Source organism: Carassius gibelio, chromosome A15, assembly GCF_023724105.1.
Source record: "Carassius gibelio isolate Cgi1373 ecotype wild population from Czech Republic chromosome A15, carGib1.2-hapl.c, whole genome shotgun sequence".
NCBI classification, from domain to species: domain Eukaryota; kingdom Metazoa; phylum Chordata; class Actinopteri; order Cypriniformes; family Cyprinidae; genus Carassius; species Carassius gibelio.
Genome location: NC_068385.1, coordinates 11,834,387 through 11,853,089, shown reverse-complemented (window position 1 = coordinate 11,853,089; position 18,703 = coordinate 11,834,387). Strand labels below are relative to the sequence as shown.

Sequence of the window (18,703 nt, the reverse complement as noted above, 5' to 3'; positions counted from 1 at the left end):
GGGATACAAAATGCCAGAACTTTAGAAAATGTTGTGCTTTTGTATAACCATCGGAGTTGTTATTGTTAGGTTGTTTCATCTTAGTATTCAAATTTTAAAATAATTACTTTTCTTTCTGACCTCTTCTTGCTCTCTCTGTGGTTGCATTGCAGCGGTTTGCAGTGGAGAGATCACAGATTCAACTGGGGTGGTGTTGTCTCCAAACTGGCCTGAAGCCTATGATAAGGGTCAGGACTGCATCTGGGGAATCCATGTTGAAGAAGACAAGAGGATCATGCTAGACATCCAAGTGTATGTCAAAGTTTATGACAAATGTACACATGATCACACAGAAACCCTACACAGTCCTCAGTTTTAAGAGAGAGATCTGAATCTATCAGCCAGGACATGTTTCAGAGTGAAGCACAGCACTGTGTTAATTTACACACAAGCAGATCATCCGTGTTTTCAGAGTCTCAGTAAATCCTGCTTCACACAAACTCACTTTTGTGTCGCTTTTATAATGTTGATTTCAAAATACATGCGCCAACCATCTTCCTATACTTAAATTAAATTAATTAAATTAAAAGCACTTATAAACTGGCTGTTGTCACAAAAAAGAGAAGCTTCCTGTGGTTTCTGCCAGAATTAAAACTTGATGGAATGTTCCAAAATTAAGAAATCAGGACTTCCATAAATATTATTGTTATTCTGTAAAGAAAAATAAATAAATAAATAAATAAAATCTTAAATACTTTTTTAATAGTGAAATATTAAGATTGTAATAATTATTTAGTAATAATATATTTAGTAATAATAAAAAATAATGATAATAATAATACCAATAATAATTAGAATAAACACTGCAACACCAACAGCTTTTTTTTTTTTTATCACATTTGAATTTGCAATTGGAATTTTATCAGAAAACATTCTCTACTGGTAAATAGATGTCAAAATTAATTAAATTTGGTGTGATTTAAAATGCCTCACTGTAATATAACATCTTTTACCGAGTGACTTTTCAGCAAATAATAACAGTGATAATTAATAATAAAAATTCATTTTAATATTTTTTTAATCAACTGACAGCTAGTTATACAACATGTATGTGGGCAAGATATCATCACTAGAGAATGCAACTGATACATCTGCTGCATTCTTTACTCACACTGAGATAAGTGAGGATCAAATGGCTTCATCAAGAGTTTTCAGCACGCTCCCTACATACCCATCAGTCTCTTCTACAGACTCAAACTCATATCACCACAGGGCCACCTTTCTACTCGGTTTGTCCTTGATGTGGCTGAGATTCCACTACAGTTACAAATTCTGGTGCTTTGCGTCATCTGCTCCCCACTGACTGATTCGGCTCCATTCTGCTCTCACTGTCCAAATGAAACACCCGTCATATTGCTCTGGGCATTTCGTGAGATTTCTGTTGTACTGCGACAGCCTAGATCTCAAAGATCTCGACTGGCGTTTCTGCAGATCTCCCCGAGCATACATCTTTAAAACACTGACACAACAGCACAGCTTTATTTCAAATTTACTCTAAACTCTTTGAGAATTAACCCAAAAATTATGAATATGAATTTCTCTGTGTTGCATCAATAATTACTGAGATCAGTGTGGCACGGCGCTTCTTTAGTGGCTCCTGCTGGCAGCCAAGTTCTCCAACACAAGATAGCTGACTGTTGCTTTATGCTGAATTTAATTGAGGGGTCATGGGAGAGGTTGAGTGTAGCTGTAAATTGTGGTTAACATCGCATCAGGTTTACTCGGTTCACACTCCCTGCCAAGCAGTCAAAAAGCGCTGGCGGGGAAATTCAAAGATAGCAAGCGAAAGAGAGTTATTTTCTCTGCAGATCCTCATGGGGGGAAGACTAAACTACTTGGAGATACAAGCTAGATCGACACACCGTCCTCTCAGAGTCCAAGTCAGAGAGTTCTGTTCCAAAATCTAGTGAGCTGCCTATAAAGATGGCATTTTAAGACATCATCAATGCAAAAGCTGTGCCAAAGGGCAGCTTAATTATTTTCCATCTTAAGACACCTAATTATAACCAATAATATTTTCAGGTGGCATCATATGTACATTTCACAGAAAACTCACTAAAAATGCTTTGCAGCAAGCTCACTATTTAACCCAAGATGGCTTATGCTCACAAAGGCTGCATTAATTTGACCTGTATTATTGCAAAATATCATTACAGTTTAAAACAACTGTTTTCCATTTTAAAATGTCATTTATTCCTGTAAAAATGAGTTTTCAGTAGCCAATACTCCAATCTTCAGTGTCACATTCAGTGTCACATGAAAATCATTCAAATTTGCATAATATTCTTGGTGCTCAATAGAAATGTCTTATTATTATCAAGGTTAAAGATGCTTGTGCTGCTTAATGTTTTTTTTTTTTTTTTTCAGGATTCTTTGATGAAAATGAAGTTCAAAAGAACAGCATTTATCTGATCTTTTTTTTCAGTCACTTTTGACCAATTGAATGCACCCCTGCTTATTTAAAAGTATTAATATCTTTTAAAAAATGATCTTACTGATCCCAAACCTTTGAGCGGTATAGCTATAAAATTAGTTTAATATTAAAATTATTATTTTTAATTATAATTTTTTGCCTTTTTTTTTTTTTTTTACATCTATACTGTTATAAAAACAACATGCTAACACTAAGACAAGCTATTTGTGCAGTGAATCAAGTTGCTGCTGAGGAAATAATAATACTTATGAGGTTCCATATCAGTTAGGATGCCTAGCTAGACAGTAGGCAGCTAGCTAGGTTTTGGAACAGGGTTTGAGAGTCTGCTGAAAGAGAGAGGCAAACGGGAATTGAAAAAAGAGGGCAGATGATGGGGCATGTTGTGCATGAGGATCCCAAAGTGGGATGCACAATGCACAAAGCTTAATAACAAACTCAACGGAACAACAATTATTTTACTGGATGTTTTTATGAATGTGAAATCAATTATGTGAGCAGGGAAACAAGTGTTGAGTGTGATTGTGCCGTCAGGTGAGATGCGGAACATGTGGCCCAGCTGTGTCAGACACAGATAGATTATTCATGCATTCAATAATTTGGCTGCCTTAATTAAGATTCACTCATTTGCATATGGTTCCTTTCGCATTTGTCATGTTTTCTCTCGCTCTCTCTCATTGCGAGTGTCCCAACTGCAGCGCTACTCTGTACAAATGTGTAATAAATGACATACCAGATGTTTTGCTGGAGATGCAGTCAACATAATTAATTAAGCTACCAGTGGTACGAAGACCCTTGTGGAACATTAAGAAAGTGTATTTTAAATAATATTTTTAGATTTGTTTTGTAAGTTTCTGAGGATAAAATGAGTAATTGTAGCCATGTTGAAGCAATAGTTTAGGCCTAAACTACAGATGATGAGACTACTGTTATTCTGGTCTGCTGCAAAGCCCATTTATCCCCACCCTTATAATCTTCAAATGACCAAATTTATCAATGTACATGTGGGACATTATCAGCTAGACATCAAGTGAGACATATAGGGAGGGGAAATGAGTGAGGAGGGAGCCAACCACAGCCCAGAGAGAGACTAATAACAAATCTACTAGCACTAATACAACCACTTTTAATATTTAGTTTCTGCCCTTAAGTCCTTGCATGTATCTTCTTACAAGCAATCACTGACCTGCCACAGGTTGGACCTGAATCATTGGTACTGTAATACCAGGGACCGGGCCACTGCTGGAGGCTCATTATAGGTACGTAAGAACATTTTAGCCCGATAATGAATATGCACTCACTCCTCCGTAATCATTCATCAGTGTACAGCGCACTCCCAATTACCTGAGAACATGGGGTGTAATGAAGGCTGATGAATTCATTTAGTAGGGTTTCTCACGCTGAATGTGCCGGGCCATGAATCGGAGAAAGAGCGGAGAGAGGTGCACAGGTGACAGCTGGCACACCTGCACACAGTCTTTCATAGATAGCTACACAGCAGGGAATGCTGAATATATCCGAGCCAGTCAACGTCTGGGATTCCCATGAGTGCTACAGCCCTCTACTGGAGTTATAGTGCACAGCTGTGCAAGACTGACATGATTTAATGAGCAGTTCATGTCATGCTGTTCATGAGCTGTTAATTACATTTATATATAAATAAATATGTGTATATAACTAAACGTTAATAATTCAATGAATCACTCATACAGTCAGATCTGTTGAACGATTGATTCAAATGACTCACTCTTAAAGACAGACAGTTGTTACCACATACTGGCATGACGGTGTAGCCAGAAAGAGTCACTGATCACCATGTAGCACTATTATTCTGTAACATATTTATATATAAATTGTATATAATTTGTGCTTAAGTTTGACCACCATGATTCATACAGAATTAACTCCAGTAATCTCTATTAAAATATATCATTACATTAATAATTTATTGCATTTAATTATGCCAGTAATTATTAGAAAATGTATGTGAAAAAATACTATTAATCATTGCCCTTAAATACATTTTGGGAATACCTACCATTGGAGAAATTCAAGCTTAAAGCACCACCTTGCAGTTTTTGTTGTTTCGGGACTTTATTTGATCCATGTCTAATGGAATTATTATTGGAAGTGCAATGCAGATTATGAGACTTTCTTAATGTCTGCGTGAGTCTTCTGTATTTGAATCAATTTAAATGAGATATAGTCCTGATTGACCATGAGCTGTTGAATTGTTTATGATTGTTTCTCTCATTTTCTCCTGCATTTGGCTTTGGTCTTGGCTGCAGAACTCTTTGTGGTGGTTGCGTGCATCTCGGAGATTCACAGCCTTTAATAGGCTGGTAATAAATCAAGGCTGTCTCATCCCCCCAGACACCAAGTCAGAACCCAGACCAATATTTAACTTTATAAAATAAAGAAGATCTCTGCAAAATCAGAGGAACTAATTTCTCTCCATTATTTGAGAAGGCATCATCCTCAGTGTTGACAATCCAAATAAAGAGTTAGTCTCTTCTGTTTGACTGGATTTTCCCAGTGCCAACATTGTACATCTCTTTATGCAGAAGTAACTGGGGCTTTTCAACCTTCCTCTCAGGAAAGTCCTGTGTTAATTTACTGCCTCTGTCCTGAGTAAATTTTAAAGTCCATTTAGTGGATTATATTCAATGTAGAAATACCACTCCTACTCCTATTTTTCTAATAGCTAGCTAGCTGTCTGCTTGTCTGTCTCTCTCTCTCTCTCTCTCTATATGTGTGTGTGTGTGTGTGTGTGTGTGTGTGTGTGTGTGTGTGTGTGTGTGTGTGTATATATATATATATATATATATATATATATATATATATATATATATATATATATATGTATAAACTGGAGTAATGACTACAGAAAATTCACCTTTGCCATCAGTAATTATAATTGTAACATTTAAAAATTAAGTAGTTCGATTTTAAAATGTAAGATTATTTTAACAAAGAGGAGAATTCATTCAAAATCATCAAATTTAGTTAATTATTCCAAACTTTTGACCAATAGCAAATAAACACTACTCTTCAATTTTTTTAAGAAATGAATGGTTTTAATCAGCAAATATGCATTAAATTGATCAAAAGTTACAGTAAAGACTTCTGCATTGTTATAAAAGATTTCCATTAAAAGTATATTGAAGTAAAGATAATTATCTTTAATTGTAATAATCTTTCACAATATCACTGGTTTAAAGGTCCTGTTTTTTGCGCTTTTTTGAAGCTTTGATTGTGTTTACAGTGTGCAATATAACATGTGTTCATGTTTTACGTGTAAAATAACACAGTATTTTTCACACAATTCACCTATCTGTATACCGCTGTTTTCACTGTCATAATTACGGGCTGATGACTTCCTTGTTCTATAAAGTCCCTCCTTCAGAAATAGGTAACAACTTCTGATTGGGCCAGCGGTTCCTGTGTTGTGATTCGACAGCAGCTTACAGCACGCTGCCCTCCTGCAAACGCGATTGGACTAGTTTTGGAGTAGTTTTGAGAAGCAAGTGGGCATATACATGTGGAGATGTACTTATAATCACAGGAGCGTTTTTACTGAAGAGATGCTCATGAAAATCGCATTCGTTTTTTTGCACAGCCCTAACATCTAGTTAACAAAGCTTAACAGCATTGTCCTTTGTGTAATAAGTTACAGAAACTGTTAAACGCACCAACTTAAATAATAAAATACACTTACCCGTTGTGGTCCATTAATAACGCCTTCTCCAGACAAAGAGGGAACTGCTCCATCTTTCAAGAATAATCTTTTTGTGAATCCAGCATTAAACTGATTGAGATTGAGGAAGTTGTCCTCCACAAGCTGTCCTCAGCAAAATGTGCTGCACATAGTTTTATATGTGGATTATAATTTTCAGGAACCGAGTTAAACATAAATTGTAACCATTAATCTCCAAGTACAGCGTCCCTGGGAAGCCCAAACAAAGATGACTGGACTCTGAGATGAAAATAACAGTGTTTCAATGACATGGCAAACACAAACGCAGCTCTTCCTTCTTCTCCGTCGGAGCACAACAAGACCACGCCCCCTTTTTGTGTATTCATGTGGGCGGAGGTTAGTCAAAAAACTGTTTTAGTGACATCATTACTGCAGGAACTGTTAAATAAAATATCTCGCTTGCATTGAACTTTGAGCTTTGGAATTTTACAGATATTATTTATACTCTAACAACAACATTACACACTAACTAAAGTTTAAAACATGGGATCACGAACAAGGGGACCTTTAAAGTTTTTTTTTTAATCTAGTAAATAAGAGACTACATTCAGAGGGAAAGAAAACAAAAAAAAAATAATTTAGATCACTAATATGTACAGTATATATGTATATGTACATTTTATATTTTAATAATTTTTAAATACTTTAATTAGATTTAAATAAGATTGAATTATTGTGTTGCACACCTGTGCAACCTTTTTATTGCAACTTATTTGTACTTTTTTAGCTTTACTTTAAAGACTTGTAAGTTTCAAGGACACGCAGGGTTACTGTGTCCTGGGCGCAAAGCTCTTGTTGGTATGTTGAGCACAGGCCCATCGTGCCAAGCCCTCGGGACAGGGGATTTGATTGGAAATGGGTTTTTTTCCAGCAGGGCAATCATTCTGGTAGACGATTCTCCGCTAAAAAGGACATGGGGCAGAGGAGGGAAGACAGGCTTCTGCCTGCCGCTTCAGAATTTGTTCACTCTGATGCATGAAAACAGTTGTTCTCAGTTGTGCCCTGTCAACCATTTCAATTACAGATAGTTGCAGATAGGCTTGGTTTGCGTGACAGATGATGGATCATAATGTATTAGTTTTCCAAAGAAATGGCAGATGCAAAATCCTTCACAAAATACCCCCATTTATCTCTCAAGCAAACAGAATCAAATGCATCTTCATGGCTTTCACCAGCAGAAAAGTGTTTTAACCATGTCTGAGATGCAGAGAATGCCTTGATTGACACTTCTTTTTTAAAAAGCCAGCATTTGTCACTTCCTTTTCATTGTGCTGAGCGGAGGACCACATGTCTGCGAGCCCCATATGAGACTTTAATGCATTCTGATGGCGGCTGTGTTGTCGGCCAAGTCAAGCTCAGCCTGTTTTTGTGATTAAACAAAATGAAATTACTGCCAGCAAATGGAAAGCATGATTGATTTTCTCAGCAGATACGGTGTGCGGCTACGCAAAGGCTTGTTTAACTTTATCACAACAAATCCAATAAAGGCTGACACAGTTTCACTCTCTCCGGTCCTCAGAGCGGGTCAGGAGTTCTTCTGGTTTAAATGTGTCTCCCAGAGGAAACACATAGACAGATTTTCCTGCATACAGTATTAGAAGGCTGTTGACAGTTGAATAATACACATTCAGTCCATATGTAACAGTAGGTGTATGTGTTCATGCATACGTGTAAGCCATAATTTGAACATGCTGTCTTCATTTTGCTTGAATGTAACCATTCTGCCTTGTGCTGCAGCAGAACGGAGATGATTAATTATTCCCCTCTCCTCAGTAATGACTTCCATTACTGCCCACTTGTGATTAATTAGTGACAAGATAGAGTGTGTATGCCACCTCCCTGTCTGAGTGAACAGCACTCCCTCCACCAGTGACTGGCCTGGGTTTGGTGGAAGTCAGCCACAGTTACAGATCACTTTCACATATAGAAATAGAGAGATATATGCTGTAATATACCTCAGTATGTCTGCATTTTGTAGTGTAGGCTGATTTTCTTTGTGCAGCAGTGAAGCAGATGATGTCAAGGTAAAGCATTTCATTGACATTTCTTTTGTAGACTGGGGTTTTTGTCACCTTTGTGTAAGGCTGACAGGCATCTTCAAGGCATTAAAAAGTGTTCTGAAGGTCATATATTCCCCAGGCTTTTGAGCAATAGACTTGGATTCCCCTCAGTTTTAAAAAAAGATGAAACTTTCTGCTTTTATACTTGTTATGATCCCAAACTGAAGTATGGAGGGGAAAGTCAGTTCTGGTGAAAATTCCTTCTAATATTTCTATTAAATATAATATAAACTACCATTCGAATTTGGGGAGCCACACTCTTTTTAATTATTTATTTATTTATTATTGATGTATTTATTCTATTTCAAACAAGGGATGCTCTTTTGAACTTTATATTCATCATAGAATTATTTCCACAAAAACATATAAAGCAACCCAATTGTTTTCAACACTGATTCTTGAAATGTCTTCAGTTTTAATATTTAAAAATGTAATTTTATTGCAATCATAAGCATTACATTTTACTAAAATAAAATAATATATATATATATATATATATATATATATATATATATATATATATATATATATATATATATATATATATATATATATATCAGTTTGAACATATAAATGTAGCCTTGGTGGAACATGGAATAACTTTTGAACTGTATGTATTTAATGTATTTTATGTTTCTGTCCTGTGTTTTCATTTATAAAGGTGAAAGCACGTTTTTAGTCTTTTATTCTATTCTAGATCTAGCTTAGAAGGGATTATGTGTAGTACATGTATGTGTATATGTTAAACCCTAATAATGTGTAAACTGGAAAAATGATAATTTATAAGGGTAGTACATTTTATATATGTAAAATATATAATAATTTCACAACAAAATTCAAAGCATGTGCCACAATTTGCTACAAGGACGCTGCCAAATGTTCTTTCTCTCTGGCTCCTGAATATCAGGAAACTGATTTTCCAGCTATTTCCAAACCTGAGATAGGAGGAGTTGTTTCCCCCGCTGCTGAATCATTTGCTCTATATAGTCTGAGTGAAATGAATGTGGTTTGTGATTGAATGGCTATCGAAGCTACACACAGAAATGCTTAACAAAAGCAGTGGGAAAACATTAAATGGCAGAAAAGGTTTCGTTTGCAGCAGTGAAGAGAGAAAAGCAGTGAGGCCGGAAAATAAGGACTAGAGGAAGACAAGTAAGAAGGGGCTCAGAAATCTGTCAGGGCCCCTGTTATTGCTTTGAGGTTAGACCTGAACATCTGAGATTGAGGATTAGTCTGGGATTGACCTGTTGTGTATTATCTGCTCACAGTCTTCACATGGAAAAAAACGACCTGCTGACTTTTTACGATGGAGATGACCTGACTGCGAAGATACTGGGCCAGTACAGCGGTTCCCGTCCTCGGTTCAAACTCTACACCTCTATGGCTGATGTGACCATCCAGTTCCAGTCAGACCCTGCTACCAACATCTACGGCTACAACAACGGCTTTGTGGTGCACTTTTTCGGTAAAGACCTATTTAACCATTTCTGCTGCACTTTCTCAGCATCAAGCGTGTAACCATTCAAAAGTGTGGTGTCAGTAAGATTTAAAAAAAAGAAGTTTTTCAGGAAGAATGCATTAAATTGATCAAAAGTGACAATGATAAACAAAAGAAACTGCTCTATTAGATTGTAACAATATTTATCAATATTACTGTTTTTACTGTATTTTTGATCAAATAAATGCAGCCTTGCTTAACATAAGAGAAAAAATACTTATATCCCACACATCTAAATTTAGTTTGAAAAAGCTAATTTATTATCTGCTCCTGAGATTTATTTGAGGTGCCGCAGGGATTGCCAATCTCAATCTGATGAAAAGGTGGTGAGGAGACGAAACAGGGAGAGGGGGGTTATAAGAATGAGAGCCACAACTGGGTTAGTCCTCACCTTTCCTGAGGATGAAGTGAAGGTCATTCCATCAGCTACTCTTGGTGGCTGACTATTGCACAAGATCAGATAAAATATAATAAGGTCTATTTGGAGGGTGGAGTACTGCAGATTATTCATAGAGCAGACTGAAATGGACTGTTTTTCTATTTCCTTCACGCAGCACAGAGGGAAGATTCCACCAGCAGCTCCTGCATGTGCAGGGGATTTGGCCTTGCAGAGGCGCTGACAATTACAGTGCATGTTTGTACTCATTAGCCGCATTTGCCGAGTGCAATGCCCTCCCCAGCTCTGCCACGCTAAGAATGGACATCAGCAAAATGCCTGCCAGCTGTCTTGTGCTGCTCTATTCAAATTTTTAATCACAGCCAAGCTGATTCCTAGCATTTGATTTATCAGTCATTAGACACAACACCTGTGGTTTGTTCGGGGAAATGATGAGAAACAAAGAAATTGTTTTGCAAGCATTGCTGAACATTCTGTCTCTTTTCTTGCTCTTGCACTACTAATCAAGCTAACGGAGACCCAGTTCAAAGGAAATAAATACATCATCATTCGCACATTCTCATGTCGTTCCAAACCTGAATGACTTTCTTTTTTTCTTTGGAACTCAAAATATTTTTAATAGAATGTTTTGTCCATAATGAAAGTCAGTGGGTTCCAAAAATAGCATTGAGCTCAGATGACTTCCATTATAAGGATAAAAAAACAACATTTTTCAAAATAATTTTATGTTCTAGAGAAAAAAGAAAAAAAAGTTATGTTCTAGAGAAAAAAGTTTGGATTTGGAATGACATGAGGATGAGTAGATCATGAGCATCCATTTTTGAGTGCACCAACACTTGATATCTTTCTGACATTATAAGATTAAATGAAATCTCACAGATGTCTGTCTTAGAAAGGCAGTCAGATTAAATGGTGAAAATGTTAGAAATTTGCTTAATGTCATTTGGCTATATACGCTCGCTTTATGTAAGCAATTGTCTCACTTTTTTCTTATTCAAGACAGATTGAATCTCCTATGGTATTTTTGGAGAAACATGTGAACAAAATTTGATGCAGCAAGATCTCGTTAAGTCTTCTGAGCTATGAAAGAGCAACCGCTGAGTGATCAAATGTTCCTCTTTGCAGAGGTTCCCCGTAATGACACCTGTCCAGAGCTTCCGGAGATCTCCAACGGCTGGAAGACCACATCTCACCCTGACCTGGTGCACGGCACAGTGGTGACCTATCAGTGTTACCCGGGCTTTGAGGTGGTGGGCACCGAAATGCTCATGTGTCAATGGGACCTGACCTGGAGCGGAGACTTGCCTAGCTGTGAAAGAGGTGAAAATACACACACACACACTCTCTCTCTCTCTCTCAATGATAACCACTCTTTCTAAAATCCATTTTCACCCCACTTCCAAACCAACACGCACTGTCTATTGATCAAGAGCAATGCTGCGCTCCGAAACAAGATGAGTTTTTGAATTCCATTTGAGTGGCGAATTTCACAAGTGCCTGTTCTCCTCTGCAACTCGGTCACATTCAAGGACGGGCGAAAAGTGAAGGAGGGCTCTGTGGGTAATCACTCACTTTTCTTTCAAGGGTGACTTCACGGATGAAGTAGGTATCATTTCACTTCACAGTCTTGATGCATCTTCCTCTCTTTGCTTCCACCTCACGTGATATTTGTAATTTTGCAAGAATTTTTTTTTTTGCTCTCCACCCCCTGGTGAGTCCATAATGACGTCCCGCTGAGGCACAGTGTGTTGATTCATCAACAGATTTCATATCAGAGCAGCTCCTTGACTTTTTGTTGTAGCCAAAGTCGCTCCAGTGCTTGAAATTAAATCTTGACGCCTGTTTATTGTGCTGCTTGGGCTTACGCTGTGTGAGTGTGTAACACTGCAGGCTCCCAGGACGTCCAGTGACATTCGTTGTTTCAAGTATCAGCAGACAGGCCACCGAATGACCCCGAGGTCTAGGTTCTGCTGCTGTCCCTGACAAAAAACAGTAGTAGCAACAGCAGGCCAAAAGCAGCAGGGACCGTTATCTGGTTCAAAGTTCCTCACTGGCCATGCAAACATCATTAACTCACTCACCTTTCCCGTGCCCTTTTCCTGCCCCTCTACTGCTGAGGAGAGAATTGGGTTTGTAGCTGGGCAGGCTTGAGCAGAGTAATCTTTTTATTATACTGCACTGTGTTCGTACACTGCCCCTGAGATCAAAGTCACATGTTCTTCATGCCTTCATACTTTCTGAATGTGATGAACCACAAGTATAATGTGAAGAACAGAGAAACCAGGAAGCATTCTGTTAAAATGTATCTTAAATGCCACATATATTGCTTTTGGGGTATTTATGTGCATAATTGTAATGTAAAAAAGAGCTAACATGTAAAATAAAAATAAAAAATAAAACATTAAAATGCATGAATTAAAAGAAGTAAACTGGTTATAAATGTAATGTTTGCTCAACAAATATTTGTATGTAAGTCAATGGTGCCACCCTCAGGTGAAAATGAGAACTACAATACTATTCAACTAATTAGTTGACAGTATCACTGAATGCTTAACACGGGTCACCAAACTCAGATCTTGAAAGGGCGGTGTGTTAGTTTTAGTTAAGCTGCAACCATAATCAAATACACCTGAACCAGCTAATCAATGTCTTACGTATCTTAAGTATACTTAAAAAAAACTTCCAGACAGGTGTTTTGAGGCAAGTTGGAGCTAAAGTTACCAGGACCGAGTTTGGTGACCCCTGGCCTTGCATATAAGATTCTTGAAAATTGCAATATAATATGTATGTGTGACTTATAATAGCATGCTTATACTACCATGTTAATGTATTTAAATACTTTATTATTATGCTTACATTATAAAACCATTAATATAATCATTATTGATTTACAAAGATCTATGATGTACAGTGCTGACCATTCCAAACTCCAAACTCAACAAAAGAGAAATGTAATATTTTTTCAGTATAAACATTTACATTTACATTTAATCATTTAGCAGACGCTTTTATCCAAAGCGACTTACAAATGAGAACAATAGAAGCAGTCAGGTCAACAAGAGAACAACAACAGAATACAAGTGCCATGACAAGTCTCAGTTAGTCTAGTATAGAACGCATAGCCAGGTATATATAATTTTTTTTTTTTTTTTTTTTTTTTTTTTTTTATTAAATGAAAAAGACAAGAAAAGGAAAAGTACTGGTGTTAGTAGGTTAAGTGCAGGCGAAAAAGATAAACAATAAACTCTATTTTCTTTTTCAGTCCTGTCATGCCCAGATCCAGGCACAGTTGAGCACAGTCGCAGGGTGATGTCAGGCCCGCGTCTCATCGTGGGATCTACTGTCCAGTACATCTGTAACAAAGGTTACTCGCTGTCAGGAAACAGTCTCCTCTCCTGTTACCATCGTGACTCCACCGGCCCCAAGTGGAGTGAGAAACTGCCAAAATGCATTTGTGAGTACATGATTTTGTTCACAAATAATCCCACATACACCTACAGACAGACAAACACAGAGGGGGTTAGCTGTATAAAACATATGATTTAATCAACTTGCAATGAAGTATTCACAGTAGAGTTTACAGTGTTAATTTTGAAACATTTAATAATGTTTGTTTTATTTTATTCTACTTTTTTGTAAATTTGTTCATTTTATATACAGGAATAATAGAATAAAACTAGATAATCTTTATTAGTGCTTTTTTTTCTTGGTTTGGTTTGATGTGGTTTTGATTTTGGTTTCTTTTGATGACAAGGTTTCAGTCTAACAACTACAAAAGAAGTTGTTAATCATTAATCCATACTTTTGTGCTTGTTTTTATTTTATTTGTTTGTTTCAGTGTTTCATTCTATATACAAAAACAGTAGTTTATAAATAACAAATACATATTTTTTCTGTTCTTTCTTTTTTGGTTGGTTTTGTTTTGACTTTTGTTTACAAAGTCTTTGTTCTGTTTTTGTTTTGTTTTTTACAATGCCTCATTCTGTTTACAGAAGTGGTAGTTTAGGACAAACTAAATCATATTTGTTTTGTTTTGTTTTGCTTTGGTTAGTTTTCTTTACTTTACAAAGTCTCATTCCATTTAAAGAAAGCAGTAGTTTAGAACGAACTAATCTGTATTTGTTTTCTTTTTTTCTTTTCTTTTTTTTTGTTTTGTTTTGATTCGTTTTTGTTTTTATTTTATTATAAATTTAGAATGACCTAATCCGTATTGGTGGATGTGTTTATATTTGTGTTATTTAGCTGATTCGTATGAGCCATGTAGGAACCCCGGCACTCCTCCCTATACCATTCAGAGCTCTGGGAAGCATATGTATCAGGCTGGAGAAACTGTGCGCTTCTCCTGCATGAGTGGGTATGAGCTCCAGGGTGAGCCTGTTCTCCGCTGTGTCCCCGGGCATCCTTCCAAATGGAGCCATCCACCCCCGCTGTGCAAAGGTAGTCTGTGTGTTTTCCAGTGTTCTTGATGTGTGATCTGCATACTATATCATGCACATTAGGTCTCTTTCCTGTCTGCAGTTGATGTTTATTTATTGATATGTTGCTTCTCTTCAGGGTAGGGAGTGTTTGTGTTGAATAATTGCTATGACAAGCAACATTTTCTCATTTGTTAAAAGCTCTCACTTTTCTCCCAGCGGTAGCACTGGAGTACATAGATGAACGCAGACTGGATGGTAAGAACCTTTGTTTATTAGAAATGCACATACATTTGTCAGGTATACAGATTAACTTATTTTATGTATTTGCAATACTTTATTACTGTCCCATACCAGTGGCCAGTGCAGACTTCAGTATGGAGGGAGCCAGTGTGGCTGTTTCCATTTTTATCCCAGTGGCCATAATCATAATTATCGTCATGTCAATATATTTCTACTTCTCAAGGTAAGCTTTTGTTTTGTTTTGTTTTAAATAAATGAATACTTTATTTACCAAGGATGCATTCAAATTTAAATTAGTTATAAATGCTGTTCTTTTTAACTTTCTTTTCAGCAAATAACCTAGAAAAAAAATCTATCCACTTCCACAAAAAATATTAAGCAGCAAAACTGTTTTCAGCATTGATGATAACTAGAAATGTTTCTTGAGCAGCAAATCAGCATATTAGAATGATTTCTGAAGGATGATGTGAAACTGAAGACTGAAACTGATCATTTGTTTGCAGATGCCATGTTGTTGAAATGTGTACATTGTTTGTGACAATTGTGGTTATAGTTTAGTTCAGTTCATGTCTCTCCTGTGGTTCAGACCATTGCAAGTCTCATGGATTGTCATCATATGTCTGTTCTCAGGGTGCAAGGCAAGTCTCTACGACTCTCCATGTCCACATCACCACAATATGATCACATCAGGGGAGAGTCAGCTTTTGAAAACCCCATCTATGAGACTACAGTAAGTAAAGCATGTGTATACCAACAGTGTACATTCATTAACGACCACCTCCTCACTTGTAATAGAAACCTATTCCCGCCCATCGCATCCATTACTAGTGATATTTCATGGCAGGACTGAGAGGTACTCATGTGTTCAGTCTTACAGGTGCACATCTGCACTTTGAACGCCATCTGTGTTGCCATATTGTGGGTCCATTTCTGTAATCTAATTAGCCAGAACTCCAAAGAGGAAGTTATACATTATCATAAAAAATATGAAAAACAATTGATCTGATGCTTTTTGACACACATTACCTTGCTCAATCACTTACATTTGCACATTCTTTCCTTCTCGCTATCTGCATCCCTTAAGAACAATGAGGTGAGGTTTTGACTGTCAATACTTTTACACTGATGCATGCTCTTTTTCCCCAGCCTCCTGCGTCTAACATGTGTTACAGACTGCAGGTTATTCGCACCTCTTATGTGCTGTGCTAGTGTCCCTCTGTGTGATGAAACACTCATAACACAGTCCAGAAGCACTCACTGCCTGCATATACTAAACCGCTCGATAACAGTTTCTGGCCCCCAGGGCACAGTTTGCGTTTGACTGTAAGTGTGTGTGGTTGGACAGATGAGTGTCTGTGTACTGTATGTTTTTCATGTATATGTGCCAGTTCTTCTTGCACTAATGCCCTGAAGTGGTGTATAGCATTATGTGAAGATGATGCAAACACAAGCATCTCTCTAGAGTATGCAGAAAGACATGTCTGTCTAATGAAAAGTCTCGACTTACAAAGAAATGTGAATACAAAAAGCAGAGCCAATCGATATTGCACTTTGGATATTTAATTTCAGGATTATAAAGGTTTGTTTTTATTTCATATGTGTTATTGATTTAGCATGCTGTTTATTTTTCAAAAACATCGGAAGGTTTTTTAATACTCATTTAGTAATCTACATTGTGTTTATTTGTTGGATAACATCACAATAACACTTCATGAATCACACATCGTTTTCCAAGCAAAACTGTCTGAAATTCTCTCCTCCAACTTCCATTATGTTTCCATTGCTGATTATTTTTTTACGTTTTTTTTTTTTTCATGCTTAAGTTGCATGGTATTTTTGATTTGTACAGAGACCTATGATTCAAAGCAGCCACCAGAGGTACTCTCTAGGATTCTGTTGTAAAGAAAGAGCCTGTAAGGAGAGTTGATCAATGGAATAGCGTCACATGGACAAGGCCGAGAAGGTTTGAACCACTGGTGTAGGGCGTCTCCGTTTTTAGCATCTCTTTTGTGTTCTTTTCATAAGCCAACATTGGTTTTGCTACATATTCCTATCCTCTCACATAATGACTTGACATATACATGCATAAAAATGTTAAATATATTAAATTGGTTGTTTTTTGTTTGTTTGGTCCACAGGATACGAGAGAATACGAAGTCTCCATTTAAATCAAACAAAGCTTGTTTTAGCATGGAGAACTGCAAGCCTTTCTCTGCCTTGTGGAAGATCTCTCAGTTCCTTTCACATCTTGTGTAGCCAACTCTGCTCTTAATCTCACCTGCCTTCTCATCTTTTTCCATCTGCTGTAACTATCTCCTTGCTTCTGAGGACTTCCACAAGCGAAGAGTGTGGACAACATGATATTATTTTTGTAGAGCTTCAATAGCCATTGCCTAGCAGAATTGCTTGTACAGTTTTTACCCTTAACTGAGCCAAATTAAGAAAAAAAAAATCCCTGATAATAGGGGAGTCTCTCTAAACAGATTTATTTATGTATTTATTTTCAAATTGTCACACTTCTGCACTCACAACCCTTCCTTCCCCCTCTCCAAAAAAAAAAAAAAAATCACATGTAAATTTACATTGTATCACAAGTACAGGAAATACTTGTAGTTGTGAAATCTAAATAAAATAATCTAAATTCACATTGAAATGTAAAGTAATTAACAATATACAGTCGCAATTATGGGAAACAATTACCTGTTCATTTTCAGGCAGAAATGGCTTTCCATAGCAATGAAATTAACTACCGTTCAAAAGTTGGGAGTCGGTAAGCTTTTTTTCATGTTTTTGAAAGAAGTCTCTTACGCTCACCAAGAATGCATTTTTTTTTTTACATTAAGAACACTAATATTGTAAAATATTATTACGTTTCCTATTTTAAAATGTAATTTATTCCTGTGATAGTAAAGCTGAATTTTCAGCATCCATTACTCCAATCTTTAGTGTTATCTGATGGAAATCTAATCTGGTGATTTGCTGCTCAAGAAAAATTTCATATTTTCAATGTTGCTGTACAGTTGTGCTACTTAATATTTTTGTAGAAACCATGATGCATTTTTATTATTAATTGACGACTAGAAAATTCAAAAGAGCAGCATTTATTCAAAACTGAAATCATTAATATCTGTGCCACTTTGATGCATCAATTTAATGCATCCTTGAAAGGAAAAAGAAATCTTACTGACTCCAAACTTTGTAATGTTAGTGTATCTGGAGTTCTTATCCAGATAACTTAGTCATGAGTGTAATCATTACATTTCAAACTTGAACTCCATGCAGGGAAAAATAAACATTCTTTAAAACAATTATGTAAAACAGCAACCACTGGACAATTAAACATATGCATGCTTTACAGCGTTTCATTTTTATTTTAGTTTTCCACACGATGAAATTTAGAAGTGTTACTTACAAAAGCTGTGATTATAAACCTTCACATAACATCTGCCAGGTTTTATGAAGTGTTTTGCATGGAAACTGGAACATCTGTATCCAGTCATGTGAAGTGGGTTCCTGTTTCATTGGAGTGATCTCAAGTCTTTAAATGAACCTTACTTATGACTCGCCTACTTAGGAATAGGGGGAAAAGTCTCTGTCTGTGTCCAAAATTTAGCCAAAAGTAAAATATATATATATATATATATATATATATATATATATATATATATATATATATATATATATATATATATATATATATATATATATATAATAATAAGGTGAAAAGTTCTTGTAAATCATCCCTCCTTCACTGATCAAATGGCTCTGATTTTTTGGTTTTTGTTTATTTTTGTATGTTTTTATACATAGTATGGAACAACATAACAACTGACTGTACTCTTTCAGCAGGCACTCTTAATGTA

General features: G+C 36.4%; 1 protein-coding gene across 4 annotated transcripts in view; it reads left to right on the top strand.

Moving 5' to 3' along the window:
- The window catches only part of LOC128029207 (seizure protein 6), a 159,736-nt gene extending 141,271 nt beyond the window's left edge, over positions 1-18,465 (top strand). Inside the window, exons 9-18 of one of the 4 annotated variants that reach the window (XM_052616831.1) lie at positions 153-291; positions 9,556-9,752; positions 11,308-11,502; positions 13,445-13,636; positions 14,425-14,619; positions 14,817-14,855; positions 14,955-15,063; positions 15,471-15,570; positions 16,690-16,803; positions 16,979-18,465. In XM_052616831.1, coding sequence (XP_052472791.1) covers positions 153-291; positions 9,556-9,752; positions 11,308-11,502; positions 13,445-13,636; positions 14,425-14,619; positions 14,817-14,855; positions 14,955-15,063; positions 15,471-15,570; positions 16,690-16,767 — 1,244 coding nt within the window. In that variant the 3' untranslated portion in view covers positions 16,768-16,803; positions 16,979-18,465. The other 3 variants (XM_052616830.1, XM_052616833.1, XM_052616832.1) reach the window with 3 other exon arrangements.
- The last annotated feature ends 238 nt before the right edge of the window (positions 18,466-18,703 follow it).